The sequence below is a fragment of the Octodon degus genome, unplaced genomic scaffold (assembly GCF_000260255.1).
Source record: "Octodon degus isolate 3935 unplaced genomic scaffold, OctDeg1.0 scaffold00043, whole genome shotgun sequence".
Lineage (NCBI taxonomy): Eukaryota > Metazoa > Chordata > Mammalia > Rodentia > Octodontidae > Octodon > Octodon degus.
In genome coordinates, this window is record NW_004524619.1 from 5,598,633 (window position 1) to 5,611,132 (window position 12,500).

The following is a 12,500-nucleotide window of genomic DNA, read 5'->3' on the forward strand; positions in this document are numbered from 1 at the left end:
GACGGCGGAAGGTGGGCGACGTTCGTATCTTCTTCTTTTTGTGGCTGTGGATGCCTTTCAGCACGGCCTTTTTGGCCTTCAAAGCTTTTGCTTTGGCTTCAGCTTTGGGAGGGGCAGGGGCTTCCTTCTTTGCTTTCGGCGCCATCTTGGTAAAAAGGCTCCCTGCATTCTAATTCTATTCATTTCTGATATTCTCATTGGAAAGATGCATAAACCTAAGTGCTCATGGTATATTGCCAACCCAAAGTCAAACAGTCAGCCAGCATTGTTGACTTGGACAGAGGCACCACGCAGCACGCTGTAGTCCACAGGCTTGTCATGAAATATGATTGTTTCCATTATATCATTCAGCCAACAAGGAACACTGGGCAAGGAGTGGTGACTGCTGCTTGCTATCCTACCTACAGTTCTTTCTGACTCCAATTGCCTGCTTTACACAGTTTTTGGTTCTTTTACAAGGTTAGATCCTCCTTGCTTATGAAAGTTTTTTTTAAAGTATATGTGCTTTTTGATGTAGTTCACATTTGATTGCTATCTTCATGGATTTGTGTTTTTTAAATACATCATTGCTCTTGATAACTTGCAGACAAGATGCAGAGAATTCTGTGGTCATAAGTTCAAGTACTTGGCAGCCTCCACATAAGCCTTGTTCTTTATTCTTAAGTGTTTATTGTTACTGCTGTGTTGAATTTAGCTCTTCATGAAACCCATTACAACGAGGTATGCTGCTGGCCTGTCTTTTCAGGTTCTTGCAGGAGTTAGGACGGCATAACTACGTTACTGCTACTTCTTACCTTGAACTTATTGGCTCATTTCGACAACTTTTGACTAAGAAGCGGCAAGCTATCATGGAAGCAAAGCAACGATACGTAAATGGACTTGACCAGTTAGCTTTTGCTGAGTCCCAGGTAAATCTGATGAGTGGCTGAAAGTGGTAATATGTGCTGAAATAGATAAAAAATAGAGATATATAAAAAATAAAAGTTATCATTTATTGAGGTTGTGCTGCATGCCAGGCTCTATGCTACGTAATTCACATGAGGCCTTCAGTTATTCCTCATAACAATTCCCTGAGGTTATGACCCTCATTTTATAGATGAATTTAGTGAGTTGTAGAAAACTTCATTAAGTTGTTCAGAACACACAAACATATATATTGTTTCGTTGTTTATTTATTTGCTTTTGAGAAATGTAAGTCTGCTATCTTTTTATTATAACAGCTGTTGAATTTCTTGTGTTAGTTCAATCTAACAGAGATTTTGTTGGTTCATTTTTGTGTTGCATACCATACACATAATGTAACAGAGTTGTATAAGATTTTTTTTTTTCCTGGCTGCATTTTTCTCATGACAAATGCCTTCTCCTACTGTTACGTTACGTACCCAAAGAAGAGGAAGTCTTTTGTGAAAAAACTGGCCATACTCATCTTTTTGTCCTCCAAGCTAATGGAAAATTGCTAAGATTTTCTGCTCCAATACTTTTTGACACATCTGAATTCCTGTTCTCTGTGTTTGGAGTCACTATTAGAGCAGCAGAAACCTAATGACAAATTGTCTGTTTAGGTTGGTGAAATGAAACTGGAGCTTATTCAGTTACAGCCCAAACTGGAGGAAGCGAAAATTGAAAATGCATATATGATGCAGGTGAGTGTCCTAAATGTTTTCCAGGAATGTGAAAGCACAACCAAAATCTGTAAAATTAGCCTTGAAAACAAACCCTAATTTTTGTGATTAAAGTCAAGGGACTTTACCCTTTGCAGTTGACGGGATATAACAGTGGGTCCCATATTCATGCAATCTTTTTTTCTGCTTTAAAAAAATTTGTTGTTATTAGTACATGCTTACATTTTATGTATTTATTTATTTTATAATTGGTACAGGGTCTACAGGGTGTACAGGGTTTCACTACATAGATTGGACTCATAGTGATCCTCCTGTTTTCAGCCTCCCAAGAGCTGGGATTATAGGTGCATGCCACCACTCCCACTCTCAATAGGTGTCTCAGCGCACCCCAGGGGCGGGCCCAGCACAGCATGCCAGGGATGGTCACTGTTTTCTGCCTGAGCAGGCGCTTTAGTCCACTGGGCTATCTGGCCGGCCCTCATGCTTACATTTTATAATAATTACATTCCTTGTGAAGAATGAGTATCCATACATAACACATTTCAATTCTTTTTATTTACTCCTTTCTCCTCCCCTCCATATCCCTTCCTTCCATCTCTTGATCCTCTTCACGTTAGAAAAAGACCCATCTCCATACTTCCTGTTATCTTCTTTATTTTGCTCTTTATTTATATTTTGATTTTCTCATATAAGATAACTCATGTGATATATAACATTGTCTCTGTCTGATTTATTTCACTTCACATGATGGTCTCCAGATGAATTCTTTTATTTTAAGGAGATAAAAATTCAAATGATAGAAGGGCAAAATGATTAATACATTGCATATTGTTATCTTTAATTAGTTACTCAAAGTACAAGATATCAGCATTTAATTATCCAAGAAATGTTAATGCAAACTGTTCTTTTAGGGCTGGTGAGATGGCTCAGTGGTCTAAAGCACCTACTTAGAACAAGCTAAGCTAAGCAAAGCACAGGGACCACGGTTCAATCCCCCAGCACCACATGCCAGCCAGCCCCGCCCCCTGGTGGACTGAGCTGGCCACACACACACACACACACACACAAATAAAATTAAAAAAAACAGTTCTTTTCAATGAACTAAGAGAAATTAGGAGTAAACTATCTTAACTATCTGCTTTTCCTTTCTTTTCTCCATCACCTCATCCTAGTTTCTCTTCCCTTTTAAAGCTTCTCATTTTACAATATCTATTGTACATTTTGCATCTTACTTATGCTTTCAGCTTCTCAAACCTGGGTGACAATATGATGTTTACACGTGTGCATCTGATTTATTTCACTTATGATATGGTTCTAAAGTGCATCCATTTACCTATCACAGCCTGCAGTCTATCCTTCCTCATGGCTGAGTAGTACTCCATCGTTTAAAAATACCATATCTTTTTTATCCATTCCTCAGTTGATGGGCATCTGGGTTGTTTACAAAACTTAGCTATGACAAGTTGCACTGCTATAAACATGAATGCACATATATCACTGTAGTATGATGGTTTTAATTCTTCTTGGAAGATCTCCAGAAGAGGAATAGCTGGGTCAAATGGGACCTTCAATCTTAGTGCCCCCACCCAATGTACTGGGGCTTGAACTTGGGTCCCTGAGCTTGCCAGGCAGGCACCTATTCTACTGAGCTATCTCTCTGGCCCCCAACCTTAGTTTTTTGAGGAATCTCTACACTGATTCCATAGTGGTTGCACCAGTCTATACTCCCACCAACAGTGGAGAAGGTTTCCTTTTTTCCCACAGCCCCTCCAGCATTTGTTATTGAGTGATTTCTTGATGATAGCTATTCTTTCTGGGGTTAGATGGAATCTGAGTGTTGTTTTAATTTGCATCTCTCCGGTGACCAGTGATGTTGAACATTTTTTCATATATTTATTTGCTGTTCATACACACTTCATCTGAAAAGTGTGTATCCTCAGATGCCCATTTTTGGAGTGGATGTTTAAATTTGGAAGGTGGTTTTTTTTTATTTCTTTATGTGTTCTTGATAATAATCCTTTGAGGAACATCTGGCAAACATTTTTTCCCACATTGTGGGTTGTCTCTTTGTTCTTTGGTGATTTCTCTTGCTGTGCAAAAGCTTTTTAATAAGATGAGATTCCAGTTATTGATGCTTTGTGATAGTTCCTGTGCAATTGTGGTTTTATTCATAAAGTCTTTGTCTGTATCAATGTCTTCAAGAGTTTTAGCTATACTCTCATCAAGCAGATTTAATGTTTCTGTTTTACTATTTAGATCTTCAATCCATTTTGAATTTAGTTTAGCGCATAGTAAAAGATGTGTCTAATCTTTGTCACGTGGAGAGCTAGTTTTTCCAGCACCATTTATTAGAGAGGCTATCTTCCAGTAAATTTGTTTGGTACCTTTGTCACAGATAAAGTGGCTGAGTATGTCTAGAGTTATTTTTGGATTTTCTAATGTGTTTCATTGATTTTGGGTCTACTTTCTTGCCAGTATGATGCTGTATTTATCACAGTAGCTTTATAGTATAATTTCAAGTCAAGAATTTTGATGCCTCCTGCCCTGGCTTTGTTACCCAGAGTTGCCCTTGCTATTCTAGGTCTCTTCTGGCTTCAAATGAATTTTAGGATTTTCTTTAGTTCTATGAGATATGCTGAATTTGGATTGGAATTATATTAAATCTTTATAACATTTTTGGAAGTATAGTCATTTTCACTATATTAGTTCTTCTCACCTAAAAGCAAGGAATATATTAACATTTTTTATATTCTCTTCAATCTCCTTTTACAGAGTACTAGTTTTCTTTTTCTTTCTTTCTTTTTTTCTTTTCTTTTCTTTCTTTCTTTTTTTTTTTTTTCAGAACCAGGGATTAAACTAAGGCTCTTGTGCTTGCCAGGGAAGCACTTATTCTACTGAGCCATCTCCCCGGCACTAGTTTTCAATGTAGAGGTCTTTTACAGCCTTTGTTAGATTGATTCCTAGATATTTCTTTTCTTTTTCTTTTTCTTTTTCTTTTTCTTTTTCTCTTTCTTTCTTTCTTTCTTTCTTTCTTTCTTTCTTTCTTTTTAATGCTCTTGTGAAAGGTGTTGTTTCCGTAATTTCTGTCTCAGTGAGTTTATTATTTGTGTACAGGAAGGCTATTGATTTTTGAATGTTGATTTGTATCCAGCTATGTTACAGAATTTGCTTACTAAATTCAGCAGTTTTGTGGTGCAGTTTTTGGAGTCTTCTATGTAGAGTATCATATCATCTGCAAATGATGAAAATTTAACTTCTTCCTTTCCTATCATTATTCATTTTATCCCTTGTCTAATTTCTTGTCTAATTCTTGTCTAATTCTTCTGACTAAAGTCTTTAGGACTGTGTTGAATAAGAATGGGAACAGTGGACTTGTCCTGTTCCTGATTTTAGAGAGAAAACTTTCAGTTTTTGTCTATTTAGTATGATGTCAACTGTTGGTTTGTCACAGATGGCTTTTATCAGAGTGAGGTATTGCAGTTTAAGGTGAATCCATTTTAAAGGTGGTATTCAGCCCATTTGCAAGTTAGGTCACATTTATTTGCATTTCTCCTCATTTTATCCTAGACCTTCTATCCTGCAAAATATAATGGGTTTAAGAGTCCTTAGACTGGGTGTGGTGGCGCGTGCCTGTAATCCCAGCTCTTGGGAGGCTGTAAATAGGCGGATCACTATGAGTTCGATCTAGTAGTGAGACCCTGAACACCTTGTAGACCCTTCCCTAAATATATACATAAAAAAGAGTCCCTAATTTTCAAGCATTTCTTTTTCTCCTATGTTTGAGAAGATGATCCGATGCTTGAATAATTATATTTGTTTTTTCTTTATTTCTTCAGGTTATTGAGCTTGAATCTGCACAAGTAGAAGCAAAAAGAAAATTTGTGAAATTAGATGAAGAAATAGCCAGTGGAAAGGCAGAAGAAGCCCAAGCTCTGAAAAATGAGTGTGAAAGTGACTTAGCTGAGGCAATCCCAGCCCTGGAAGCAGCTCTGTCTGCATTGGATACACTTAAGGCAAGTGATTGCCTTGCGTTTCATCAGCAAAATAAAGCTGTGTGCAGGTCTTTGATTAATTAAGGTGTGGTACTATTTCAGTGAGTGGTATTATGTGGTTTTTATGTAATTATTTGAAACTGGCTTCTTCAGTTTTTTGAACACTTTAATTTTTTTTAACTTTTCATATATTATTTATAATTTCCAATCATAATATTCCAGTGGAAATTGAATGAATAGTCTCTGAGAAGCCAAAGTAGTTCTACACACAGACAAGGAGGCAGATTAAAAATGGGTTATATGAGGGCTTGGATTCAACCCCTAGTGCCAAGGAAAAAAAGAAAAGGAGGAAGGGAGGAAAAGAAGGAGGGAGGTGAGAGGAAGGAAGAGAGGAAGGAAAGAAAGGGAGAGGGAGGGTGGGAAGAAGAAAAAAAAGGAAAAGCAAAACAGAAGAGTGTGTAGAGCTACTCTGCAGTCTGTGGACAGGTATGTACAGAAAAATTTAAGTCATTTCCAAAGTCACCATGACTGGCGCCTGTGCGAACCATCCAGTCTAAATAGACTTATACAGAGCGCTGAGGCAAGACCAGAGCAACCTTACAAGACAGAGCAGGAGAGACAGTGCATGTTGATTAGGGGTTCCTAGAGTAATACGAGGGCTCCAGATACTCAGATACTTTCTTTTCTGGTCAAGGTCATAATTTTCATGTAAGAGACATAACAAGACTGTGAACTCAGTGTGTGGGTAAACTATCATCTTACAGGATAAAACTCTGTCAGAATTTCTGTCATCTCTGTAGTAGTTATAAAACAAGGATTATTTTAGAGCATGTTAGAAACTTCTTAGATATCTCACTGTATGATGAACCAGGAATTAAAAGCCCTGAACTTGTTATTTTCTTTTTCTTTATGTTCTCTTACATACCTAAAAGCCATGAACTACTACCCCAAGATCTTTCCTTATTCTGTCGTTAGGCATCTTATCAGCAGCCACTCAATTTGACAGTGCCTTTTTTTTTATGTATTTGGTACAGGGTCTCACTATGCAGCTGACTCATGGTGATCCTCCTGTCTCAGCCTCCCCCATGCTGGGATCACAGGTGTACACCACCATGCGTGGTCTCGTGGTCTCAGTGGGTGGCTTGGTGCTCCCTGGGCAGGGCTGGCATGGCATGTGGTGCTGGAGATCGAACCCAGGTCCTTGTCCTTGCCTAGGCAAGTGCTTAGACCACTGAGTTGTCTCTATGTCCCAACAATGCCTTATTCTTAACAAACATTCCAGTCTAGGTAACCAAGATCACTAATTTAACAAACTGTTTTATCACTATTCCATGAACTTCCAGCACTCCTGCTTCTTTATTTTTTATATATATATATATTTATTTATTTATTTGTATTTTAGTAAGGGTCTACAGGGTCTTACTATGGAGATCAGACTCAGTGATCCACCTGTGTTCAGTGTCCCAAGAGCTGGGATCACAGGCACATGCCACCATGTCCAGTCCCAGTCACCGGTCACTGGCTCACCACATCCTGGGGGCAGTGCTGGCACAGCAGGCCAGGGATCGAACTGCTTAAGCAGGTGCTTTAATCTACTGAGCTATTTGGCTGGCCCTCACTCCTGCTTCTGATACATGATTCTTTTTTTTTTTTTTTTTCCAGTACTGGAGTTGAACTCAGAACCCTCCACTTGCCAGGCAGGTGCTTATTCTACTGAGCTATCTCCCTGGCCACGATTCTTGATGCCTTCAAATCCCACCAGTTCAGACTATTAATCTTAGGTTCCCCTTTCAATCTGAGCCTGTTGCTCATACCCTTCCTGGTATGCCATACTATATCAGATGAGTTAGGGTTCACTTGCAAAAAATCAGGCTGATGCTATTTAATATAAGCAGATAAAAAAATTCAACAAGAATAAATCCTAGACTGAGTCATTAGAAATGACTCTAAAGCCAAATTGTGCAAGTGGCTAATCAGCAGAGCTGTCCTTCTGGGAAGGCAGCCCCCAGACCCACACACTCTGCACTGTAATCCACAGCAGCAAAATGGAGGCCCCACACCCTACCACCTTCCCCATTCAGTGTCTGAATTCTAGTGTCACTCAAGTGCTCTGATAGTCAAACTGAATTCTCACCCAGAGCTTTAGTTGTACTGAAACGATGCCATGTAGTTCTTAGCTATCCAGCATTTGTGCCATTGTAAAGACTGTCAGAAGGATATTGGAATGGTTAATAAGTGAATCTATAGTATCTGCTGTAATAATATAGATAGACCTTGTTAGAAATTAATTTCAGAATGTGGACCTACTTCTTTCATTTTTGTCAATAAAATTAATACTATATGTGAGGAAATAAAGAATTAAATTTTTGCTTAAATTAGGGTTCTTAACCTAAGTTCTATGTACAAGCTTGATACATGCTTTGTATATGTGCAAAACATACATTTGCTAGAGAATTCAAAGCTGTCACAATGAGCCCATGAGGATCTATGAGCCCCCAAACATTTGTGAACTATTAGTATTAACCTATGCTACATTCTCTTTTGCTAATTCTTTCGTACCACGCAAAGGAAAAAAAAGCACAATTCTAAATTAAAGTGGATGAGTTTTCATTCTCCAACATTATTTTTCAAGCTCTCATTACTTAAAGCTAAACTCTTCTGAACACGTCCTGTTTTCTTTTTTTTAGCCTGCTGATATTACAATTGTGAAATCAATGAAGAATCCTCCATCTGGTGTTAAGCTAGTTATGGCTGCTATTTGTGTCATGAAAGATATAAAGCCAGAAAAAATTTTAGATCCTGCAGGAACTGGGGGCAAGGTAATTATCAGATGTGAATTTAAATCATATTAATTGAATGTGCAGGACTTTATGCAGCAGCTGTTATCAAGTTAAATGCCAACAGTACCTAATCCCCAGAAGAAATGGCTTGAAAGAATTGAAAAGATTGAATTTTTTCAATCTTTTGAAAGAATTCAGCATTACCCTTGGCAAGCATGTATTCTAGGGAGTATTGGAAGAAGTGTGGTTCCAGTTGCTTCTGTCTCCTTTTCTGTTTGTGCAGGACTCCAAGTATCATGGAGGTAGAATAAACAAGCAAGGTGATACCTATATTTTTGCAGCTAAGATTCTTGAGAATATGATACATAATATGTAGGTTATGTTTTGGAGCATTCAGAAAATCCTGCAGAGTTAAGTAAGCAGCAGAGTGGTGCCTCAGTTTACAGCTTAATTTGCTTAATTATTAACTTATTAAATTAATTTATTAAGTTATTATTAACTTGTTTACAAACAATTTGGGGGGAAGATGGCTGCACTTGTATGTTTATGTGTGTGGGGGGGTTTGCACTTGTGTTTATACGGGCAAATTGCTTGTGCTTATGTTTATCATCTAATGTAGAGTTTGAGGGCAGAAGCAATTTTTGCCAAACACTGTTGTCTGTGAGCCAAATTGTTTACAAACAGAAGTATTCCTGAACCAAGGTAGTGTGGCATGGTGGAATTGTTAAAAGCACATGTTCTCGAGCCAGAATGTCTGAATTTAGAAATCCTGACCCTGTAAGCAGTATGACTTTGGCCAAAGTGCTTGTTCTGTAAAAAGAAGAGAACCATGTACCCACCTGGTAGGGTGCGGGTAGTTAATACACATGGCAGTGCCTCAGTTCACAAATGCTTCTGTCCAAGGGCAGTTCAGGTGATGAAGAGAAGTGTTCCACAGAACTGCGCTTCCGTTCCCAAGCTCCACATTGGGTAGGTAACAGATGCAGCATCTTCCCCAGAATCGTGGAGCAAATTAAATTTGTAAACAGAGGTGCCATGTATAAAACTCTTCCACATAAAGCCTCAAAAAGAGTAAATACACAATAAATATTAGCTGTTATTACAATTATTATTTAAGTCTAGAGTCCTTAAAAACAAAGCATGACATCTGTCCTTAATTTAGATATATTCTTTTTTCAGGGCTTTGTTATACCTGAGTTTGAATTCCTGAATTGAAAAACTGGTGTGTTTTTTTGTCTGCTTGTTTGTTTGTTTTTTAACTGGGTTTTTTTATTGACTTGTTTGTTTCTTTTCTCTTCTCTCCTTCCCTTCTTTCCTTTGCAATCCTATCCTTCATTGAGATAATATAAAAAATGTGTTCTCATCAAGTTATTCTCATTTACATAAGTTTGTCTACATTGGTGAGGAGATTTTAAAAATGCATGCTAATTTTCTTAATTGAAAGAATCAAAGGCAAAGGAAAATAAAAGTGGAAATAATAAAAATTATTTTCTTTATTAAGTTGTGATGGTGTCCATGCTAGCTGCCTTTCTTGTCTTCAAAACAAATAATCATAGGGGCCAGGGAGATAGCTCAGTAGAATAAGCATTTGCCAGGCAAATGCAAGGGCCTGAGTTCAATCCCTGGTTCCACCAAAAAACCCAAAACAAATAATCATGATTTCTTTTCCATGTTTAATAAAAATTCAGTCTGTAAATTCATGTCCACATGTAAAATAGCTCATAAATTTAACATGATCTAAGGAGAAGAATCATAGTTCTTAAGGAGATATAAGTTGATATTTTGTAATTATTTAAATTTTTTCTGGACAATGTCTTAAATGTTTAGAAGAAGAATTGTACATTGAACATTTAAAATGATACATTAAATACATTTGAATAAATTTTATTTGTAGGTATTAGATTACTGGGGACCTAGCAAAAAACTCCTGGGAGATATGAATTTCCTAAGAGATTTGAAAGACTATGACAAGGACAACATTCCAGTAAGTTACACTAGATTTTTTTTCTCTGAACGTGACTCTGGCAACATGTATAAGATCTTTATAATTATGTAATGTGTAAAACATAGGGTTATAGTCCTTTTTAGGATTAAGGAAATAATAAGGGTTATTACAGGTATTAAACCATTTTGTGAAAGATTGAGATTTTTTTGAGTTTTTGCATGAAATTCATATATTTGTTAACTAGAAAAATTCAAAGAGCAAGAGTTTAAAGTCAAAAAGTGCTATTGTGTTCCATTGTTCGGACATTTTGAAAGTAAAATAAGGCATAAAACCACTCTTTCAGATGATTGGAAAGTTATTTAGTAAATTAATGTTTTAGCATAGTATTGACTTGAAAGAGGTCTCATGTTCTCTTCTAATAAAGTTTACTAAGAATTACTCATATATACATATACCTAAGTATCTTTTCTGTTGCTATTTATTGTTTAATTGCTTATTTAATTTGTTTTCATTTGCTCTCTCAATGTACAAAAGTCTCAATATTTTTGGAAGAAACATCTTACCCCAGTATTTGTAATAAATTTGTGTATTCTCTGACAAATATTACTTGCATTTCTTCTATAATTATGTTTATTTTAAATTATCTCAAAACATTGATTTTAATATGTTTTTTGTTTTTTTCTTTTGAGAAAGGGTCTCACTAAGTAGTAGAGACTGGCCTTTAATTCACTATGTAGTTCAGGCTGGTCCCCCTGCCTCAACCTCCCAAGTGCTGGGATTACAGGCGAGCACCACCATGCCCAGCTTGATTTCGGTTATTAAAGACAACATAACTTTTTATCCCGAAGTTTGTGATACATATTGAAATTTTAAAATCAAAATCTTCATGTCTAGGTGGCTGTTATGCAGAAGATTCGTGGTGAATACTTGACAAACCCTGAATTTGATCCCCGGAAGGTTGCTAAAGCCTCTTCTGCAGCCGAGGGTCTGTGTAAGTGGATCATGGCCATGGAGGTGTATGACAGAGTGGCAAAGGTATTCCAAGGCACACCCATTTTCCACCAAAATAGTCCCGGATGTTAAAACCTACCTATATATATTTACCAGTGAGGAGGTTTCTCAAGGTGATTCCAGGGAGCATTTGTTCTGCTGCAGCAAGGTTATCTGATGTTGATTATGTGCCTAGCAGATGAAGAAAATACAGCTTGCTGGGGCTGATAGAACTGTCCAGACTAGCCCAGAGCCCTCCAGCAAAAGGGAACTAAGGTTTGATCCTGGAGAACAGAAATTTAAAAATTCAAAACATAAAGGCAAAGTAGCAGTTTAAAAAGTTCATTCAGCTTTTTTTAAAATTCTGTATCTGAGTGGGATCAGGTGGTTTTTGTTTTGTTTTTTGTTTTGTTTTGTTTTGTTTTGGTTTTTCTATTCACTTTATTCTATTTGCTTTCTATTCTCTTTTGGTCTTTCTATTCTATTCATAGTTTACCTCACTATGACATCTCTAGGTCCATCTGTGTGCTGAGAGTGACAAAAGTTCATTCTTATGGCTGAGCAATATCAGTTGGGCATAGTACCACATTTCTAAAAATCCCAGTCATCTCTTAATTGTTACTTAGGTTGACTCTGTCTTGGCTATTAGTTGTTTGACATACGAATTTAATTTCCTTGGGTATGTAAGGTGGTTACTTGGTTGTTTAAGGGGAGAAGGGCATCTCGCCCCAGCAAGAATGGCTATTATCAGGAAATTAGCTAATAACAAATGTTGGCAGGACTGAGGGGGAAAAGGAACACTTCTCTACTGCTGGTGCAACCACTGTGGAAATCAGTGTGGACATTCCCCAAAAAACTAAAACTAGAGGTTCCACCAGACCCCGCCACTCCCCTCTTGGGTATCTTCCCAAAAGAATGAAAAGCATCATGCTTCAGTGCTACATGCACACACATGTTTATAGCAGCAGGTTTTAGTAGCCAAGTCTTGGAAATCACCTCAGTGTCCGCCAATCGATGGATGGGTAAAGAAAATGTGCTTTTCTATATATGCAGTGGAGCACCACTCTGCCATAAAGAAGGATAAGCTTGAGGTAGTTCCAAGACAGTGGCTGCAACTGGAGACCATATACTTAAGCGGAATAAATCAGAAGCAGGCGTGTAAATACCGCAT

At 37.4% G+C, this 12,500-nt stretch overlaps 1 protein-coding gene across 4 annotated transcripts in view; it reads left to right on the forward strand.

Annotated features, from left to right (window-relative positions):
- Positions 1-12,500, forward strand: part of Dnah12 (dynein axonemal heavy chain 12) — a 186,845-nt gene that overhangs the window by 158,314 nt on the left and 16,031 nt on the right. For 2 of the 4 annotated variants that reach the window (XM_023715784.1, XM_023715785.1), the window contains exons 47-52: positions 746-908; positions 1,563-1,643; positions 5,459-5,635; positions 8,302-8,433; positions 10,289-10,378; positions 11,234-11,374. In XM_023715784.1, coding sequence (XP_023571552.1) covers positions 746-908; positions 1,563-1,643; positions 5,459-5,635; positions 8,302-8,433; positions 10,289-10,378; positions 11,234-11,374 — 784 coding nt within the window. The remainder of the gene's footprint in view (positions 1-745; positions 909-1,562; positions 1,644-5,458; positions 5,636-8,301; positions 8,434-10,288; positions 10,379-11,233; positions 11,375-12,500) is intronic. The other 2 variants (XM_023715786.1, XM_023715787.1) reach the window with 2 other exon arrangements.